General features: G+C 31.6%; 2 protein-coding genes across 3 annotated transcripts; one reads left to right on the forward strand and one right to left on the reverse strand.

Annotated features, from left to right (window-relative positions):
- The first annotated feature begins 18135 nt into the window (after positions 1–18135).
- Positions 18136–20076, forward strand: LOC120782236 (SRR1-like protein). Of its 2 annotated transcripts, XM_040114404.1 has the most exons (3): positions 18136–18373; positions 18430–19197; positions 19256–20076. In XM_040114404.1, the coding sequence occupies exons 2-3, from the start codon at positions 19064–19066 to the stop codon at positions 19947–19949; spliced, it is 828 nt and encodes a 275-aa protein (XP_039970338.1). In that variant the 5' UTR covers positions 18136–18373; positions 18430–19063; the 3' UTR covers positions 19950–20076. The 2 variants fall into 2 exon arrangements, with proteins under 2 accessions (XP_039970338.1, XP_039970337.1); XM_040114403.1 differs by having other exon boundaries at positions 18136–19197.
- LOC120782235 (little elongation complex subunit 2) lies at positions 19984–22240 on the reverse strand. The gene has a single exon (XM_040114402.1). The coding sequence runs from the start codon at positions 22099–22101 to the stop codon at positions 20059–20061; it is 2043 nt and encodes a 680-aa protein (XP_039970336.1). The 5' UTR covers positions 22102–22240; the 3' UTR covers positions 19984–20058.
- Between the last annotated feature and the right edge of the window lie 186 nt (positions 22241–22426).

Below are 22426 nucleotides of genomic sequence, written 5' to 3' on the forward strand. Positions count from 1 at the left end.
AAAATTAATTTCTTTTAATTCAATTAGATTAAGAGAAATTATTTATGCATGAGTGAAATTAAATGAAGTTTATTATAGTAAATTTAAGTTAAGTTACGTTATGTTAAGTTAAGTTAAGTTACATTAAGTTAAGTTACATTAAGTTAAGTTATGTTAAGTTATGTTAAGTTAAGTTAAGTTAAGTTAAGTAGAGTTAAGTTAAGTTAAGTTATGTTAAGTTAAGTTAAGTTATGTTATGTTAAGTTAAATTAAGTTAAGTTAAATCAAGTTAAGTTAAATTAAGTTAAGTTAAATTAAGTTAAGTTAAGTTACGTTAAGTTATGTTATGTTATGTTATGTTAAGTTAAGTTACGTTAAGTTATGTTACGTTAAGTTAAATGAAAATAATAAAATAGAATTCAATTTTTTTAAATTCAAATAAAATTAAGTTAAGTCAAGTTACGTTTAGTTATGTTAAGTTAAAAAAATGAAATGGAATAAAAAGTTATGAATATAAAACGAAACAGAAATAAAATGTACTGATGAAAACTAAAATTATAAACAAAAAAAAAATAAAGTACCTTATTTAGTTAAATTGCAGAACAAACCAAAAAAATGTGCACAAATATTGAATGAACCTTAAAAAATTAAAAAATTTATAAATATTAAAAGCAATGTAATTTATGAGCTTGTGCCAATCATTTTCACATTGTGCTAACCGCGACTTGCGCTGTGTAATTTTTCACTCAATTTTCAACTAAAATATTCATTCATGCAAATTATGTGCTTGGCCTCTCATAGGATTTCCCGGCGAGCAGCACCAACTTATGGTACATTGTGCTAATGGGCATGCTAATTTCCCACTGGAGTAAGCAATCAACACCATATACAAACATACATATGTACATAGGTACATACATATGTACATATATACTTATGTACATATGTACATGGCGATAGCTGTGAAAACGCAAAACTATGCTTTATTTGTCTATTAACGAGCAAACACACACGCATGGAGATATTTGTGTAAGTATTTGTATGAATCGAAATTAGCTTCTATATTTGTCGGCAAATATGTGTAGATATGTATATGTATGTATGTATTTGCGTTTATAAATAGGCTTGACTTTAGTAGAGATTCAAAATCGCGCCGATGCTGTTAAAGTCCGACCGCTCTCGTTGCTTATGCTGATGTCTATCACGCTGATTGTTTAACTAGCTGCCAGTTGTCGGTTGTTGGCGGATTTGATTGCCTTATTTGCACTTGCCAATTTACATATGCTCATACGTACATATGTATGTATATATATTTATGTATATGTATGTATATGTACCCCCATATATAGATACATATATTTATATTTGCAGGTATTTGAAATGGTTGTGTATTTTGATAATGGATGTACATGCATATACACACATACATATGTATGTATGTGCAAATATGCACATCTTATTATACTGACTCTGGCTTTGAAGTTTTGCACAGCCTATTACAAGCATGTTCTAAATGCTTCGTACTTTTATTTGATTATGAAAATACAATTTGTTTACGCTTACATTTGTTTGTTGTAATATTTATAAGCACACATCCGGTGATTTCGAAGGAAAAAATGTCATTGTATTACTTGTACATATGTAAGCGTTATTCGACTTGCGTAAAAAATGCAATATTTTTATGCGTTTTAATACAAATAGCAATCATCGGCTTCAAAAAAGATTTACTATCGGTAGAAATATATTGGGTAGTCGAAAAAGTCTTTTCGTATTTCTAATCAAACTTCAATTTTTTTTATATTTATAATGAACTTTAATGAACCAAATATGTACAATTTTGGTCGGCCACTTTTTGCCATTTTTCCGCTAGAGACATTATTCGATTCAGTTTAAAACTTTTCTGGTTTCTCTGCGAAAAACTGCGACAAGTAATTTTCACAGGCTTCTCTTGAAGCCAACTTTATTCCATTAAGGGAGTTCTACATTGACCGAAACAAATAGTAATCCAATGATGCAAGGTCAGAGCAATATAGTGTATGCATTAAAACTTCGCAGACAAGCTCTCCCAGTTTTTGCTGAGTCATCAAAGATGTATGTATGTGGTCTAGCGTTGTGCTGTTGGTAGAGGAAGCCCTTTCTGTTGATCAGTTCTGGCCGTTTTTTTTCGATTACTTGCTTCAATCTCATCAGTTGTTGACAGTAAAATGTAAAATCAATCGTTCGACCAGGCTGGAGCAGCTCATAGTGGATGATTCCTTTCCAATTCCACCAAACACTCAGCATAACCTTTCGGGGGTCAATCTTGGCTTTGCGACCATTTGTTGAGCTTCACCACGCTTGGTCCATGATGTTTTTCGCACATTATTGTCGTATTTGATCCACTTTCGTCTCCTGTTAGAATTCGCTTCAGAATGCTACGATTTCATTTCGTTTCAGCAAAGAATCGCAGATGTTAATTCAGTCCATTATATTTTTCACAGACAATTCATGTGGTACCCAAACATCGAGCTTCTTTTTGTAGCCAGCCTGTTTTAAATGGTTCAAACCGTTTGATGATGAATGCTGAGTTCCTTAGCATTGTCTTGGCTGCTTATGTGACGGTCCTGGCTAATATTTTCCATCATTTAATCGACTTTTTCAACGATAAGGTGAGTCCTTCTTATCGAAATTTCCAGAACGAAAGCGAGCGAACCATTATTGTGCTACGAGAACTGATACAGCATCATTTTCGTAAGTTTCACAAATTTTATTGGTGGCTTGCGTGGCATCTTCCCGTTTTTATACAAAAATTTGAAGATACAGCAAATTTCTTCATTATTTTTGAAAAGCTGTAATTTTTTCTCAACTTCCCCGAATTTAATATTTTTTTTTTGTTAAATGAAACTTAAAATCTCACCTTTGCAAGAATATATTATATGACACAATGTAATTGGTGGCACTGGAGATACACGACTGCAACGACATCTTTTGACAAAATACGAAAAGACTTTTTCGACTACCCAATATTTAATTTTTATATGAGAAAAAAAGGCTGTTTTTCACCCAAGAAAACCCATGTAACCCTTTAAATCTTTATTTATGACCTTGCTTTCAATTAATCTTTCCAGATAACTTAGACCCTTAGATTTTTATACTCTCGCAACAAAGTTGCTAAGGAGAGTATTATAGTTTTGTTCACATAACGGTTGTTTGTAGAGAGTCAGATATAGGGTTATATATACCAAAGTAATTAGGGTGACGAGTAGAGTTGAAATCCGGATGTCTGTCTGTCCGTCCGTCCGTGCAAGCTGTAACTTGAGTAAAAATATCATGATAAAACTTGGTACACGTATTTCTTGGCTCCATAAGAAAGTTAAGTTCGAAGATAGGCAAAATCGGCCCACTGCCACGACCACAAAATGGCGGAAACCGAAAACCTATAAAGTGTCATAACTAAGCCATAATTAAAGATATTAAAGTGAAATTTGACACAAAGGATCGCATTAGGGAGGGGCATATTTGTACGAAGTTTGTTTGGAAAAGTGGGCGTGGCCCCGCCCCCCACTAAGTTTTTTGTTTATCTCGGAAACTACTATACCTATGTATGTCAAACAAACTCTATAGAGTCGTTTTCTTCAGGCATTTCCATATACAGTTCAAAAATGGAAGAAATCGGATAATAAACACGCCCGCCTCCCATACAAAGGTTATGTTGAAAATCACTAAAAGTGCGTTAACCGACTAACAAAAAACGTCAGAAACACTAAATTTTACGGAAGAAATGGCAGAAGGAAGCTGCACCCAGGTTTTTTTTTTAATTGAAAATGGGCGTAGCGTCGCCCACTTATGGACCAAAAACCATATCTCAGGAACTACTAGACCGATTTCAATGAAATTCGGTATATAATATTTTCTTAACACCCTGATGACATGTACGAAATATGGGTGAAATCGGTTCCCAACCACGCCTTCTTCCAATATAACGCTATTTTGAATTCCATCTGATGCCTTTTCTGTATAATATATACATTAGGAAATGAAAATACAATTCAATACTCAAAGTACACAAATTGATCTAATCTAATTAAGTTTACCGCAAAATAAATAAATATGTAAATGACGGATAATGAAATCTCGATTATCACTTTATCATGCGAGAGTACAAAATGTTCGGTGACACCCGAACTTAGCCCTTCCTTACTTGTTTTAATCTATTATTTTAGTAATTCAAGTTTCCATGGTTTTCTTTGTTCTGTTAAGTAAAATATACAAAAAAAGTAACGTGAACAGTGGTGGTAAGCCTTCATTTGCAATATTTTTATTTGTTTTTGGCAAAATTCCCAGTCCTTCACAGATGCTCTAACTGCGGCCAAATAATTTTCCTCATGCCCTTTCAATTTTCAAACTACAAAACTTTACAAGATACCTTACTTTGCTCAATTTAATGACCATCAAATAAAATAATGAAAGCTCTACCGTTTTATGTATGTATGTATGTATAGTATGTCGGTAAGCACATCAAAGTTTTCAGCGCGAAAACTTTTCCATTTCATTAAGTAGCAGCAGCCATTATTCTTATTTTTTTAAATTCTACCTCATTACAAGCGCTTAGTAAAGCACGTTTTTTAATACATTTATGTTATGTATGTATATGTATGTATGTTTGTGTTTGCAAATATGTATAAAGCAAATATGTATATACTGTTGCCAGTTTTCACACTTTGCCGCTGTCAAGAAGCCATTATTATTTTAATTATTGCTCTTCATTGAAACCGTTATGCGCACCAGTGTACTCATTACATACACACAAATACAAATACGCATACGAATAAGAAAATGATTGGCACACTTGTGCACCATTCAAATGCTTTGTTTCACCGCATGGCACCGGCGGCAGCGACCGCAGAGAGCGCAAAGTGCAAAAGGCGCAAAGTAATAACTCTTGTGCTAAAATTGATTTTCTCATCTGCCAAGTGAAATCTTGCAGCGGCATTAGAAATACTCCAAAGCACATACACACATAAGTTGTGATACAAGCAGACATTTATATACTGTTATACATAAGCACCTTCACCATTCGTCATTAGAACAGCGCGCGGCGATCGCTTTTGTTATTTGCCGGCGTTTAGAAATCACTGCCGATCGATTATTGCTTTCGAACGGCATCCATCGCGTTGGATCGGATCGATTTGGACGACAAAGCGTGCAATCGAACTGCCTGTCAGTTTGCTACAAATGTCAGTGATCGAGTCATGTGCTCTTTGAGTGGCCCCAACGCCCTGAGTGTGACGCGCGTGTGTGGATAAATTAGAATAATCGATATGCGGATATGTAAAATGTACCGTTATATTATAAGGTGTCTTTCTCTTGTCATAACGCCTCCCGCTGATATTTAAAGTACAGACAAGTCAGGAAACTTTCTGCTTGATACAAAATTTTTAATATAAAAGTACCGTTTTCTGATATTACGGAAGTACAGATTTTGAACTAAAGCATTAAATTTTTCAGAAATAGTTTGCGGTGGGTTAGTTGGCAACCAGAGTCCAAGTTACCATGCAGTGTTGTGCATCAAAAAAATGTTAATGTTGTTAAATCAATTGAGGACAAATAAAATAATTTATGAGAATTCACAATCATACTGAAATTATGGAGGGAACACTTCCCCATCCTGTTGAATAGCAGTGAAAGTATAACACCAGGAGGTGGTGAGCCCGATTCCCCAATCGATGACGATGGAACAGGCGTTCCATTGTCCGACCAAAAAGAAGTTCAAATAGCAATTACCCGTCTGAAGAACAACAAAGCGGCGGGGGCCGATGGATTGCCGGCCGAGCTATTCAAACACGGCGGCGGAGAACTGATAAGCGGCATGCATCAGCTTCTTTGTATAATATGGTCGTAATAAAGCATGCCCAACGATTGGAATTACAGTGTGCCCTGCCCAGTCCGCAGAAAGGAAACCCCCACAATCTGCACAAACTACCGTGGGATAAGCCTCTTGACTGAAGTCCATTGCCAACAAACTGATTTGACTTTGTTAGTGTGATTAGCCGTGAAAAGAGAATCGACACACACCACCTCATCGTCGATTTTAAAGCCGCTTTCGACAGCACGAAAGAGAACTGCTTCTATGCCGCTATGTCTGAACTTGATAGTCCGGCAGAGCTAATACGGCTATATTGAGCAACACCAAAAGCTCCGTCGGAATCTAAAAAGACCTCTCCGAAATTTTCGATACCAAGCGAGGTTTTAGACAAGAAGACTCCCGTGTGACTTCTTCAACCTATTCAAGCTACAGAGCTGCATAGAGAAGCTATACGATGCAGAGTCGACGTTACAAGTTTTCGAGAGACGGAAAGTTTATGGTCCGAGATATATTAGGCTAGGTCATGTCGTTCGAACGAACTAAAACACTCCAGCTTTGACAGTATTCGACGTAGTACCTGCCGGGGAAAGCAGAGGAAGAGGAAGACCTCCACTCCGTTGGAAACATTAGGTATCTCCAATTGCAAAAAGAAGAAACGACTGGCGCGCTGTTGTTAACTCAGCTATAATCGCGTAAGGCGGTGTCTACGTCAATAAAGAATGAGGTGCTCTTTTGGGGCAAGTTGATATATAATCTTTAATTCATATGAAAAATCAGCAATAATATTTGAGAAGTAAAAAAAAATATGACTGTTAAAATAATATTTGATTAATAACCAAAATAGGTATAAAATTTCTATGCTTAAATAATACTATTTTTTATTTTAAAACTATAAACTATTCTATGCTTATAGTTATAAATATTTTACTTTAATAATTATTATGATTATAATTGATCAGTTTCGAAACGGTCGGTGAAAAGACATTTATATAATAACGAGTTTTAGCTGAGTAACAAATTTTCTCTAACAAAATTTATCAAAAAATTTTTACATAAATACATAATATCTGAACATGACATAAGTTTCTATATTTGGCTATTCATGTTGCTCCAATTCGATAAAATGATTTCAATTGCTCCAGAAAAAATTGTCTTTCTTTATTATGAGCCACTTCCAGTCTACTACAGCAGCTACTAATGAATCTATACACACCTATATATGTGAAGTCAAAGCTACTACATATATATAGCTTACATAGCCAATAAGTGTGTTAGCGTATTAAGACTGTTTAAGAATTACTTATAAAAAGGAAACAAATTAAGCCGATTTGCAAGCTAAATTACACCGAACACTTTCGGTTTCACTTAACTATGCCGAATGCTCACATGTTGAATTTGATATTATTTTTATTATATAATATATAGTATGATTAGTTTTCGGTTTTGAAATCATACAACGCGTTTTAGGGGAATTTATTTAATACGTTTTACCTGTATATTTATTAATTTTTATTTTAATGTATTTTTAGATCTATTTTATATCAAAAGTTATTTTATTATTATTTTTATAAATCATTTTTTTTATTTTTTTTATAAAATTAGTATTTATTTCACAATCTTCAATCAGCAATACTTATATGAAATTAAATTGTAGTATATGTGATATTAAATCAGCGTGAGAGCAACAAAATCCAAAAAAATATCGCATGCGATTCAGAAGCAAAAAAATTCGCCTTTGCACATGTTTAAGACTTAACACGCACTTTTGGCAATTATTACACATAATTAGCTGCGATTGCTTTTAAAAGATTCAATTTGATTCGAAGTAATACCCGGATTTACAAAAAAATGGCTAATTTTGCAAAAGCTAATGGCCTTGAGGGCAGGATTAAGAATAACTAGTTATTTGCTGTGATATTTTCACATATTTACTTTGGCGAGTTAAACTCAAATCGAACACAAACAAATGCTGATCATTGTTCGCGGCAGATAAAAAAAAAATTAAGCAAAAACACAATTGGCTACTTACAAAACTCGCAAACATTGCGCTAAAAGTTTCTGCGATTTTTTGCAAAGCAACGCGCCGAGCGCAATATATAAATGGTTAACGAACGCCTACCTAACCTATATTGACACATACATATCAAGGAAAGCAGGCAAAAAATTGTATTTTCTACAAAACTACACAAACATTATTTAATTTTTTTTTCATAATTATAAAAAAATTCTATCCAGACACACGCGAGTTATGAACTCGTTACATAACCATGCTCTTATTTGGTAATGAGCTTTTATTGTATCGCTTATGCTTCTTTAACAATCTTATTTTATTAACTTTTCATATTTTTTTTTTATTTTTTGCAGCTTTCATTGTGTAATTCTGGTTTCTGAACAGCTAATTTCTTAAGTCGCTATTCACTGATCATTCAATGGCACTCGATTGTACTCGTGCTCGTTGGCGAGCATCGCCAAGTACGGTTAACATTTCCGGTAACAATGACATTTACTGTTCTTTGCGTAACACGTAATGGCTAATATTAGCTGTGAGCACTTGTTAACATTTGTTCATAAATAAAAAAATAAAACTTTGATTAAATAAAATTTTAATTAAATTTGTTTTGGTAAAATGCCAATTTTAATATTTACAATTAAAAATTTTTATATTTCTATTATGAAAATGTGATTTTTTTTTAACTGGTAAAATAATAAGAAAATATGATTTCCTGCAAGAAAATTTTGTTTGTAGTTACTAAATAAAAAACACAAAAATATTTGAGTTTTACAATTTTTAGGTTATGTAAAATAGGCGTGTCTACAAAGTTATAGATCTTTTCAATAAAACTTTTCCATATAAGTTTTTTCTATAGTACTTATAGTTTCGCCGGAAATCAAGATAAATCGTTTATAACCCCTTCGAACATGCTCCTCCGTTTCCTCTTTACGACGACAGATCGCGAGTAAATTATTTTCCTTACATTTTTGTTATTTTTTCGTATTTTTCAAAGGGTTTCGTCCCACTTTGATTTATTTTCCTTTCAAACACTTGTCAAATAGTACAGTTTCTATTTTTAAATTTAATTAAATTTTAATTTTTTTTCACAAACATTTAAAAAAATGATAATTATATAATTAAATATATATGTATATATCAATCAAAATCCGAATAAATTATTTTTTGTTTTTTTTTATTTTTTTAATAAACTTAATAAATTGCTAAATAATTATATGGTATAAATTCAAATTTTTTTTTTTTTTTTAAATTTTCTCATGTTATAAATATAAATTAAAATTGAAAAAAAAAATATTTTCTTTTGTAATATTTTTTTTGTTTATTTATTTCCCTTTTTTTAATATAATGTTTTTTACAAAACGTTAGGAAACTTACAAAAAAAATCCTATTGTAAAAAAAAATATATTTTTAAAAAATTTAAACTATAATTATTGTTATTTAAATGAAAATTGTAAAAGAAATGTAAAATTTATATTTACTTTTGTATTAACTTTTTTCAATTTTTTTAAGTACAATATTTTTTATCAAACTTTAAAAAAATAAAAAAGCACTTATAAAAATAAAAAATTGGTACTTAAGAAAATAAAAGTTTCATAATTTTTTAAATTTTAACAAACAAGACGCTAAGAAATTTATAAAAAAAATTGTAAAAAAATGTTATTTTTAAAGATATAAACTTTATTTATTTGAATTATAATTATTGTCATTTAATAGAAAATAATTCAATGTAAAATTTATATTCACATTTTTATTAATTTTTTTCACTTTAACTTTAAGAATTGTAAAAGAAAGAATTATAGCGTAAAAAATTATAAAAAAAATTTGGTCAAAAAATATTATAATTTTTAAAGAAAAAACTTTATTAACTCAAATTTTTATTCTTTAAGCCAAACATATGTAAATAAAATTTAGTTTCAATTTAATATTAACTATTTTTTTGTTTTTTTTTTTAATTCAGTATATTTTTATAAACCTTAAAAAAATTTAAATTTTGTAAGCAAGCACATTTTGTAAAAAAAAAAAAAACCAAAAAAAATTAATACATTTTGTACTATTAATAACAGTTTTATGATTTCTGCTTTTCACTCAAAAACATGTGTACATACATATATATACATAAGTGTTCAACATACAAAAATAGAGTAAACATTTTTGGTCATATGTATGTACATATATGTAATATATGTACATATGTACATACATACATATGTATGAACGTATGTATTTTGCCATAAATTTCTATTAATTTTGTCTTTGAAGTCATCATCTATCAAAAACTACTTAAATTGCAAATAGCGCACAGATTTCGGCAACACCAAAACAGACGAAATGAATCGTTAAATCACGAACCTCCTCAAGTAGGTTAATAAAAAATGCTAATGAACGATAATGATAATATTCAATAACGCATTCGGCGAAAACTTTATTATTCATTTACTTTGCATGGGATTGCTCACATTAGCAAAGCAACACTTGTTTATGCCTTTGTATGGATGTCTGTGTGTATGTGAGGAGGTGCCAGCGGCCGCTTAGCTATAGACATTTCATTTAACTTTCTCCCAGACAATGCGAACGTAAATATTTAGGTAATATCTCCTCAACTTGACTATTTGCGCATATAAATTGGCAGCGAACGTGTCACGACGTTGCCCATAAAATGCATAACGGTATGGCGGCGGCGCGGTGAGCTAATCGAGCGAACAACACTGCTCCACTCATCAACCTTAACAAGGCGCTGCCACCGTTACTGCTGCTTCTGCTGCAGGTGTTGTTGGCGCAGGCGCTTCTGCTGTTGGGCGCAGGCGCAAGTGGCCGTTATATATGTACATATGTATATACATACACACATGTGTGCATGTATGTGTTATTTATATTGACTTTTATTGCATAATTTGTACGTGATCTGCACGTGAGGCTCTTAGCCAAGGCGTTGCGACTTACAAAAATAATGAAACAAAAAAAACTGTTGAAGCACTCAAATGCAGTTAAGGCAATTTATTTATGTGTACATTTGTATGCTTATGTATGAGATTGAACTCTTATGTGAAATGAAGGTGGTTGCTAAGTGAACAGGTTGCCACCGAAAGTGAAATTAAACTGTTTTCTAATTGTTTTGATTTTTCAAAATGTTTTTAATAAAGGCAAATTTATGCAGCACAGCATGGAAACTGGTCTAGGCTTCGCCAGTGGCGTTGGGCAAGGTGTCAACGAATTTGTTGCAACGACATAAGTTGGTGCAAAAGGGAAAGTGAAAACGCATATTCATTGAAAATTTCGAAAAACCGCTTTGCCAACTATTTAAATTGATAAACATTAATAATTATTATCGACAGCTGAAATTGGAATTGATTTCAAAATATTTGTGCCGCTGGTTATGAAAAACGTTACAAAACTAGTTTTTTTAACGGTATAGTTCTTGTTTACCCTTTTTGAAAATATAAATCAGCAACTTGAATAAATTTTCAATTTAACTTGACTATGAGTTACTGAAAAAGCGTTAATGAATGCAATAAATTATGGACAAGTGTGGACTTACCAGTTGTGGCTGGCGAATTGTTTTTAATTTGTGCAAAAACAAAAGACTTAAGCGACAAACTTGTTTATTTGCTTGCACGATTTCGTGGGAAATATTTTTGAAATATCGTTTTAGTTACTTTCAACGTGCAGTATTTTTTTTAATTTTTGTTAAACTTTCATGAGTTTTATAAAATGAAATATTTTTAAAAAATTAAAAAAAAAAGTATTAAATTACAATAAATTTGTAAAATTAGCAATTAAAAATAATATTTGCTATAAAAAAATATGTACTACAATAAATACATAAAATTGGTCATTTCTCTTGATTATTTAAGATTTTCGAGTCAAAAGTTTTGAATAAAATTGTTTACTTTCAATTTGAAATATTTTTTTTTTATTTTTTGTAAAACTTGAATGAGTTTTAATTAGTTTTAGTTTTTTACTTATTAAATATTAAACAAAATATTATAAAATTTTTGTATTATATTATTAAATAAATTAAAAATATTATTTACAATATAACAAAAAATATTTATTACAATAAATATATAAAATTAGCCTTTTTCTTGATTATTTAAGATTTTCGAGCCAAAAGTTTTGAATAAAATTGTTTACTTTCAATTTGGAATATATATTTTTTTTTTGTTAAGCTTTCATAAAACTTATGAAAATTAAATATTTTTAAAAAATTAAAAAAAAGTATTAAATTACAATAAATTTGTAAAATTAGCAATTAAAAATGATATTTGCTATAAACATTTTTTATTACAATAAATGATATTAAAATTTTCAACCCAAAAAAAATGAAATAATTTTTTTTACTTTCAATGTGAAATATTTTTTTGTAAAAATAGTTCATAGATTAGCAATTAAAAATTTTATTTGCTATAAAAAAAATATTTATTAAAAGAAATATATAAAATTAGCTTTTTTCGACCCAAAAGTTTAAAATAAAAGTTTTTACTTTCAATATGAAATATTTTGTTTTTTTGTTTTTGTTAATGTTTATTGAGTTTCATAAAGTGAATTTTTTTATATTAAAAATTAAAAAAAAAATTACTATACAAAATTTATATAATTCTCAATTAAAAATATTATTTGCCTTAAAAACATATTTGTTGCATACATATGTATATAATATTAAATTCGAATTTTCTCATAATTATTTTGGATTTTCGAGCCAAAAGTTTGGAAAAATTAATTATTACAAAAAACGGCAATTAAAATTAGGAATATCAGTTAATCATGTCTATTGCTGTATTCGAAAATGTGTTATTGATTAAAAAAAAATATTTTTTTGCAATTATCTTTGCTCATTTTTGTTTAAATTATATTTTTAACCCACTAGAAAACAATTTTTACACTATTAAATACAAATTTCAGCTTTATAAATTAAAGATTCAGTAAATATTGCACACAATAACTGAAGTCTCACTTGAGTAATTCGTACATGATTTCAAATATCTTAAAAAAATTAAGAAGTTTCAAAGAATCTTTTTTTGAAATTTTAAAATTGTATTTTTAATGATGAATTAGTTTTTTTTATTTCAGAAAAATTTTTAAATTTTTTTTTTTGAAATTTTAAAATTGTATTTTTAAATACGATTTTTTTTATTTTACAGAAATTATCTACCATGGGTTTTGAAATTTTATTTTACAAGACGAATTATTTTCATTCCAAAAAAATGTGTACCTTTTACTTGGACATTTTAAAATTATGTTTTTAAAGACGAATTAATTTTTTTTTATTTGAGAGATTTTACCATTTTTGTTTTTTTTTTTTAATTCTACAATTTTATTTTTGAGGACGAATTAATTTTTTTTTTTTAATTTTACAAATTAAACGCGAAAATGAGAAATCTTACATATAGAAACCTTAAAAATAGTTCATCAACGTTAAGATGGCTTTACATTGTTGTACCCTAAACAGGCTATATTAAGTTTGCCACGAAGTTTCTAACACCCTGTATATACACAAAGTAGTCCCTCAGTTTTTGAGATATCAAGCAAAAATCTTGAGTTGTTACACACGTCCTTTTCTAACCAAGAAACTGAAACGCCATAACCATAACGGACTTTTATATTTAGCATGTAGCTGTCATAAAAACTGATCGATCAAAATCAAGTCTATCCATACATAGATCTCTTTATATGACAGGATATATGTATTTACGAAATTCGAAGCAGATTCTGGTGCAAAGCAATGCTAAAATCTCAGAGCTCGGATAACTATATGTAGCATATAGCTGCCTTACAAGAACAAACCAGTGCAAAAAGTCGCAGAAGACTCACGCAAACCAAAGATACCAGTATGTACACAGTTTTCAAAATAAACATTTTTCAACACCTATGTACATACAGGTACATTTATGTTTGTATATACATAAATGTATGCAAAAAGTAAAAATAAATACATACAAACATACAAACTCTCAGTTGAAACATAAAAAGCAAGCATTTCCATACAAAAAATCAGCAGCCATAACTACTTTAAAGAAAAAAAAACCCAAAACCAACAACAAAAGTAAAAAGAAAATGGTTTCAATGTTTGTGAAAGTGTTTTCTGTTGTCTGAACATGATCGCGGCTACCAAACACCGACACTACACCCCCACCGACCCATCAGCTAAGCAATAAAACAGACGCCGCAACAACTGTTAAGCTTGCATGTTTCCACTATGATTTGCTGTTGTTGTCATTGCGCTGAAGTTTTACCAAGATTTTGTTGCCAACAACGATAAGTACATATAAAGTGCAATAACAACAATAGTGCGCTAGCAACTTTTTTTCGAAGCAATTGTTTTTGTGTGAGTGTTCCGAAATTGTTTTTATTGTTGTTGTTGGTTAGCTGGTTGTTGGTTGTGGTTTTCGTGGAGAAAAGTGTTGGTTGTCGGCACTTGCATTTATGTTGCTTGCGGTTCACACATACAGCCATGTTTGTATGTATGTCATATACATATATACACACACTGTAGCTTGCATAAGGCAAGGCATGCAGGCAGGCGACAGCAAAATGTTTTTAGGTGAAACTGCAGCACAACGAATTGTCAAGCTGAGACTTTAAAAATATGAGAAAGCACACACACGCACGCACAACTAATGATGACACTAAGCTGATTATTACCAAATTTGTGTTATGCAATTGTAAATCGATTTTTTTTTGATCCGCTGTTAAGTAAAGTGAAATCTAAAACGTTTAAGATGCAAAATTTTTAAATATTACTGTGAATATTAATTTCATGATGGCTTAATTTATAGTGGAAATTGGCTTATATGTGAAATGCGTGGACTCTTAGATATTTGGAAGTAGCAATAATTGTATTTTCAATTGTGTTCAACATTGAAGCAAGCTAAGAAATGAAAGCCTAACTGTTCACTTTTTTCTTGGTTGGAAATTAAATTCTTTAATCCGAAAATCGAAATTTTCAAATGGATATTTATTTTTTATGCACAAAACCAGAACTGAAATTTAAAAACATATTTTTTAATTCAAAAATTGAAGTAACAATGAAAAGCACCATTTTTTATTTTCAAAGCGAGCATGAAAAGGGATAAAAAGCAAATATTTACATACAACAATTCCAACTGATAACTACAATTAATTGTAATTAAGTGTAAATAAGGCAAAAAGTGCTAAATTTAGTTGATATTTTATTAGAAATCAGTTTTTTTCTTCAAAAGATAACAAAAGTCGTAAAACAAGCAGTACGTAAGCGTGAAATATCATAAAGTTTCAATACACAAATTTTAATAATCTTTTATTATATACTGGGAATTTATATATTCCACAAATTTAATATTTTTATTTTTAATATGATTTTAGGGATAAAAAAATTAATTTTTAATTAATAAAAAGTATTTTTAATTTTTTTAATTATTTTTTAATAAATTTCCATTATTAAGGACCACATACGTGAAAATTATTTTTAATAAAGATTTTCGGAATTATGCAATAAACAAGTTTATTTGAATTAATATTAAACAACTGTTTTTGTAATGCATTATTTTCAAGCCTGCTTTTATGTCATCGCTTGCAAAAATTTCATCATATACAAAAAGGTTTACAATGAATTTAGTTTTCTATTTGAATTAAAATTAACAAATTCCGCCTAAAATGACAACTGCATACATTATGGTATCGATAAATAAAATCTGACAGATAATATGATATTCAAACAATATAAATAAACAAAATAAATAAATTAAATTTATTTATTAAAACAATATGTAATTTTTATTAAAAATATATATTTTTCATTAAAAATAACTATTTTTATTTAAATTTGATTTTTTGCTAAACCAAAAGTTTTTTGCGACTCCGCACCCTGGTCACTGAACTTGAGCAGATCTAATCAGAATTGCAAGCAAACAGGCCGCGCGACCTTAATATATTTAAAATTCAAGGACAATACTAAAGATCTCTCCAATTGATTGTCACTCATATTTACTTAAGGTATTTTGGCATAAAAACGCGCACAAATGGCCTGAAGTTTTATCTCTCGATACATTATTGGCAAGTGTTTAAATTTTCAGCACCGCCACTTCGTTCCCACGCCTCAAATGCGCATGCAAAAATCTGGCGAATTATTGCAATATCACACAATATCACACATACACACACATTTATACAACTGAGTACTCACTTTACATTGCCAATTTGATATGCTTAGCACTTACCTTGCTTTTTCGTTGTTGTCGTTTACTTTTTATTTTGTGCCTCACTGTCGATATTCACTTTATCGTTAAAAATATGAAATGGTGGCGTCAGCAGAAAAGTAATATTGCCGATATTATGTGGCTACACGAGCCGGCTGTTATTCTTAGCGTCGATTTGGTTCTTATTTGTTGTTAGTATTGTGGTTATTTGCACTGTGTCTTTTTATTTATGCTGTGACTATGTGTAGACTTTCAATGGCTTACAACGTTGCCTCAAAGTAGTATAAAAGAGGTGCAAAATGTCGAAAAAATTTATGCAAATTGAAGTGCTTACACTCTAAAAAAAATATGTATATAAAAATGAAAATAAATTGGAAAGAAACGAAACAAAGTTAACGTAACAGCGCGAAAACAAATAAAAAAATAAAGATTTGCACAACGGAAAGTTACAAAAAAGGAAAAGGAAACGAGTTGCCAAATGGCTTCTTTTGTCTTCACAGCGTATTTCGGTGTCGTCGGTTATTCTTTTGTTGGTTTGGTTTTTGTTTTTGTGGTTTGTGCTTGTGTGGCTTTCGAGCGTACCTTAACTTTTGCACTATTTTCTTTTACTTGGCTTGTTCTACTTGCGAAATTTTGACGTTAAAGGAGCAAATACACGCACGCACGCTAACTCACCGGCTTTAAACACGAACGTGTGCGAAATTTTTAAAGCTCGTTCTTTGTAACCGTACCGTATGTTAACTAACTGACTGACCAACGAAACAACCAACCGACCGACCGAACGTGAAACTGTTGCAAGCGGTGCCGTTTAAGGCAAGTTCTGGTTTGTTGGCGTTGTTGTGCCAAATTTGCACTTTATGTTTTATATCTCTCACTTTTTCGCTGCTCATGTGTATGTACTATATATATGTATATTGTGTTTGCTTTGCAGGCGCAACAGCTGTAGATCGACAATATCAACGCCTTGAAGGCAGTTTTGAGTAAGGTGCGCGCACCAAAATGGGAGCAGCTCGAATTTAAGCACCAAAGCCGAAAATCCAGCAAGTTAAACGAGTGCATAAATGCACGCTGTAAAAGGAGCCGTTGTAATGTATACGAGTAACTGGTTGTTTGTTTTGTTTTTACCTAACTCGTTGTATTGTTTTTTTGTTTTGTTTTTTGTTTTGTAATCGCTGTGTTGTTCGTGCGCTATTAAATTCGCGCAAAATAAACCTCTGACAGTGTACAAGAGAATATCAGTTACATGTTTTTATTTTTATCTCACGTGAAGCTGCGCTCTTCTGTAGTGTTGTGCTAAATGTGATATTTATTTTGCGCGAATATATAAATAACGAGTTGTACTTTGTCGGAGTAAATACGTAGTTAGAATAAAGTTGGCAATTTGCAATGAGTCAACATATGCACTCGTGCTAATTTTCTTTTTCACCAACACTGCACTGCACTATGCACGTTTTTATGTCTCCATTACACAAACAATAACACTTGAGCATTTGACGTATGTACTGTTTGCTGACTGCGCTGCTTTGGCACAGCGACTTTCATTGCATGAGTGCGCTGCAGATGACTTTCTTAACTTTGTTTTTTGCTTTTGCATTGGCAATTTGACTACAATTGATAATAGTTAAAGATAGTTGTAAATTTTTCGTTTTTGTTTTTATGCAGTTAATGTTCGTTGTTCTCTATACTTCGTTTTTACGCTTATTGTTTGGATTAATTTTGATTTCAGTGTTGTTTATTTAATTCCACATAAATTATGTTAGTGTTTAAAAAGTAGTTGAACTGCAAATTTAATTTACTTACACAATAATGAATTGCTCTAACACTTAAATTTTATATTTTCTTTTAATTAATTTTCGAATAAATTTTCCACGTCTCAGAGTCGGAATGGTTTGTTATGCTTTTAGCCTTTTCCACTTGCCACTAAATTATTGGTTAATTTTTCAAACATAAAATTTACCGTTAAGTGTGTCACATCAAGCACTTTTCAAATCAGCTTCACACAATATTTCACTATTGATCTTTTTAATGGTCAATTAATCACATTTAAACATAGATAAGTTTGCCTTAATTATTTCGTTACCACTTTGTATTGTTCAACGCAAGACATTAAATTGTAAATAACTGAAGAAAATTCGTTTAAGCGTGTTAGTGCATCACTATTCGTACACGATCAAAGCTATTTCCCGTTTATTGTCCGTTTTACACGTTTGAATTGCAGCCCTGCTCGTTCGCGACTGACGTACGATCACTTGCATGGTAAGTTCATGTGTGCCAGAAAGTCGTCGCAGCCAGTTTCACCACAGCAGAGTGCCGAAGTAAACAAGCTTCTGCTTCGTTCTGATCTGCTCGCAGCAACGTTTGGAGTCGGTAAGTGAGTTAACCGAAAATGCAAACATCTCAATTTCACATACACTGCGCTTCAGGAAATCGGAAATGCAACAGTTCAAGCAGTTCTTATTAGAATATCTGCTGGATTCCAACTAGTAACGGAAATGATGTTGTTGAATGCAAACATGGCAGATGCCATATGGGTGAGCCAGAGAACATAAAAACAATAAAAATGTTTTTATGTTCTCTGGGTGAGCTGCTCCAGGTTTGGAGAGAGTTATCCAATGCTAATGGTAGAAATTACTCAAAAAATTATAGAGCGAAAAAAATAACACTGTATTCAAAAATTATTAATAAGGGAACAATCTTAAGTTCCCTATTCACTTATAATAAACGCATCCAAATAATTAGTGCTATGCTTTACTACAATATATGCAGTATTTATAATTATTATACAAATGCAATACAAGGAAAATATTTTAAATCGATGTAACTTCCAACTGTCCAACAAAAGTTTGAAATAAGCGACCATACAAAAAGCTGAAAACTGTGAAAACTACTTCAAACGCAGAGAACGTATTTTTTACGTTCTCTGGCTCACATGTTTACGAATTAGCAACGAAACAAACTGTCAAAACGTAAAAATTCCAATTAGAGTTTCTTGTTTAATTTAATAAATTAAATTATTTACATTTGTAAAGTGGAATAAATAAATCAAAGTTCTCGAATATGTCTGAAGAATTTCGCGCAGTAACAAGGAAAAAATGGATTGCACGTAGATCCATAAACCCACGACTACGAAGGTTATCAGAACGTTGCAATGAAAAAGAGGAAAAGGAAGTGGATGTTGAGGCATTTCTAAAGTACAACAAATCCCCGGAATTTAGTTCTCTACTCAAATTAATATATTTTCATTCCTAGACGACTGGAACAGTTATGCACACAGATGTTGGGCAGTGATTACTTTATACAGGCAATGGAGACTGTGGACGAAAGCCTCAAGGCGTTAATCGACAATGAGAAGTTTTCGCGTCTAGTTTGTTTTGGCATCGGTCCTTTCTCTCGCAACTTTCAAGCATTACACCAGTTGGCTTTTATTATTTGCACACAACGACATTATAGCATTGATGAAGCCATATATTTTGATCCAGTATTTCGTGAGAGTGAAAAACAAATTTTGCAACGCCTCAATTGTGCGCTAATGTCGGAAAATTGTGAAGCAAAGTATTCCGTAGATGAGCGCACATTATTCTATCTTCCACATTGCCCGAATTGTTTGACCAACAATTTGCTATGGAGCAATTGGCGTCCAAAATGTTTAAAACATTTGGTACTAATAAATAATAGTTTTGAAAGTTTGTCGCTTAGCAAAACCGAGCGTTTATTGAGGTTGGATTCAAGTTATATATTGGATGTATTGCCTTATGTCAAAGAATATCAATTAGAAGATGATTATGAAACACACAATGTTTTTAATGATTTGTCAGTACATGTGTTTCCTATGGCATCACTACCTGCTTCCGAAAATCCTTTTTGGGCTGAAAGAGAAGCACCAACATATACTGATGTTGAAATGATCTCTGCGGAAGAGTTCGGAAAACTCAGTCTAACGTAACGCTGCCTATTAAATTAGTTTAACAAATAGGAAATTTAAGTTAACAAATAGTACACAAATTATATTTATAAAAACATATCTTAGTTGGTAAATTAAATGTCTAATATAATTAAAATTCATTTATAAATTTTTCCAGAGCTTCTTCATTAGCTCTCTCGGCATCTCTACGCTTTTGTTTAAGTGAATCCTTTTTCGCTTTCACTTTTTTTCGAAAAGATTTCGCTAATTGCATACGTTGTTCAAACATTTTCTGCTGTAATTCCAATTTAGTCTTAATACGACGTTGTATGTACTCCTCGTCACTGATTACTTTGCTAATACATTTGGTTCGTTTATGCGGAAGTCGTGGTCTCAATGCACAAGGAACTATTTTGTAGTGCTTATGTAGGGCACTGCACAATGAGTCATTTATTGGCAAGTGCGGAACTTCTGTCATAAAAATTAAATCGGAGGGTTCCGCCTTAATAAGCGAGTGTAAAAAAACTGTGTTCGCGGTGATCTCTTTAGATGGAGCTGACAACAAGAGTTTGCTAGAAAATTTTGAATTGAATCGAAGAAGATATTTCCCTGTTGGCATTTTCGTCAATAAGTTCACAGTATCTGCTAGTCCTGTTAATAATTTGGGCATATTTATTTGATACAATTCAGCAAGTTGTTTCTCGATGCCTACTAACAGTAATTTATGCTCCAACTCTATGCTGAAGTCTTTGGCTGCAACACGAAGACATACGCCGTAATTGGAAAATCCTTTACACTCACCAAACAGCTTTAATCGAAACCATTCCTGTATTAATTCATACTTGGTCATTTCTTCGGCACCGAATTGTGGTTTATATTCTAATTTTAGTGAGTGACTGCTCAATAATTGTGCGCCATATTCATCATTTGATGGTGAGCATTTTAATTTTGTAAAAAATTGTAAGTGTGTTGTGTTTTGCTCATTTACCTTTCCACTCAGATCCCATTTAATGACAGCATAATTAGTTTTGACACAATCTTCATCTTTCGTAGTCCTGAGTTTTTCCAAATACTCATCAATTTTGTATACGCGAAAATCTGTTTCCGAATGATTTACTGCTCGAATTTCGGGTGCTTCTTTAGTTTTCTGCAATTCGGCATTATAGTGCTCCACATGCAACCACTGCGTATCGTTATTTCTACTCAACAAAGCTTCAAATGCGTGTTCAACTACTTGTTTATGCGCAAACCAACCACAAACGCGCGGCGGAAACGGTTCTTTAAAGTTTAAAATTTTAAAATTTTCTACATTGCTATCCGCAATTTCCAAAGGCACTTCAGTGGGCAAGTCCGCGCTGCTGCCCGCTGTCAATAGAAATAATAGCGATTCCAGTGGTATATAAATCTGGTGCGCTGGTTTATCAGATTCTATACTGGCATGCCACGTGTTAGCATCTTGGGATAAAGATTCCATGTTATTAATATAATAACTCATGTAGTTTTCTATCCACGAATTTAGTCGCTGAAATTCACTAGCAAAATTTCCTAGCACCGGTACCCAACCTCGACGTGTAACCAAACGCACATCTTCTATTTGCATAAGACTAGCGTTACAACTTTGCGGATGTGGAAGACCGGCACATGTGTTTAAGGCTATGTTCTCTGGATAATCCTCTAATAATTGTTTTAGTTTTGCGGTATATAATTGTTTGTAAAGGTTGACCAAACGTTTACATGGCGCGTAAATCGATTCCTTTTGTGTGCGGGAGAATTCCGTAATAAATTGATCAAATCTAATTTTGTCTCTCGTTCTTTTCTTATCCAGTTTTCGCCAGAGAACTATATCCTCGTCGTTTACTTCTTTGTATTCTTGCCATGCTTGCAATACGCGTAATCCAATGATATGATCCCTTTTAGTCATATTGGAAGGAAGTAAAATTTGAAAAAATCCATTCCTTTCTTTTACGCCTCCTGAGTAGTCATATAAAATATTATCCACCACTTTTCCATTACGTGGATCCAATAAAGTTTCGGATTTATAGTCATTTTCTTGGTGTTCAGGCTTCATGAAAACTGGATGCACTTCGTTCAATTGGCAAAATAGTGCGTCGGTTGGGTCTTCAAATGATTTATTGAAGTGAGTGTAAGGCGGTTGATTTTGGAAGAAAGTACTGGGCGGACGTTTACTGTTCATTTTAATACAATTTAATAATAAACGGTATAATGAAATATAACATTTTATTCTTTGGTAATATGCACTGTTCTATTTTTTCAACGCGATTTGTTTATGAACAGTTGGAATCAAGTCAGCTGATGGCGCTACAAAACGAACGAGTCGAAAAATAAATGACGAATTCTCCAAACATCTGAGCTCTATACAAAAATACTTTCAATTGATTATTAAATAAAAATAATCAAATTAATCGTAAAAGTTCTTTATAGACAATTCATTCGCTCAATATTTTTTCACATGTGGCAAAACTTTATTAAGCCGTATCAGAAGGTTATGATTTCCATAA

This window comes from Bactrocera tryoni, chromosome 1, assembly GCF_016617805.1.
Source record: "Bactrocera tryoni isolate S06 chromosome 1, CSIRO_BtryS06_freeze2, whole genome shotgun sequence".
In the NCBI taxonomy this organism is placed as follows: Eukaryota; Metazoa; Arthropoda; class Insecta; order Diptera; family Tephritidae; genus Bactrocera; species Bactrocera tryoni.

What these genes read in the sequence shown, in the direction of transcription:
- LOC120782235 (XM_040114402.1), bottom strand. Translation starts at nt 22,101, where the DNA reads ATGAACAGTAAACGTCCGCCCAGTACTTTCTTCCAAAATCAACCGCCT.
- LOC120782236 (XM_040114403.1), top strand. Translation starts at nt 19,064, where the DNA reads ATGTCTGAAGAATTTCGCGCAGTAACAAGGAAAAAATGGATTGCACGT. An exon ending in GATGTTGAGGCATTTCTAAA is followed by an intron (nt 19,198 to 19,255) that starts GTACAACAAATC and finishes TTTCATTCCTAG; the next exon opens with ACGACTGGAACAGTTATGCA.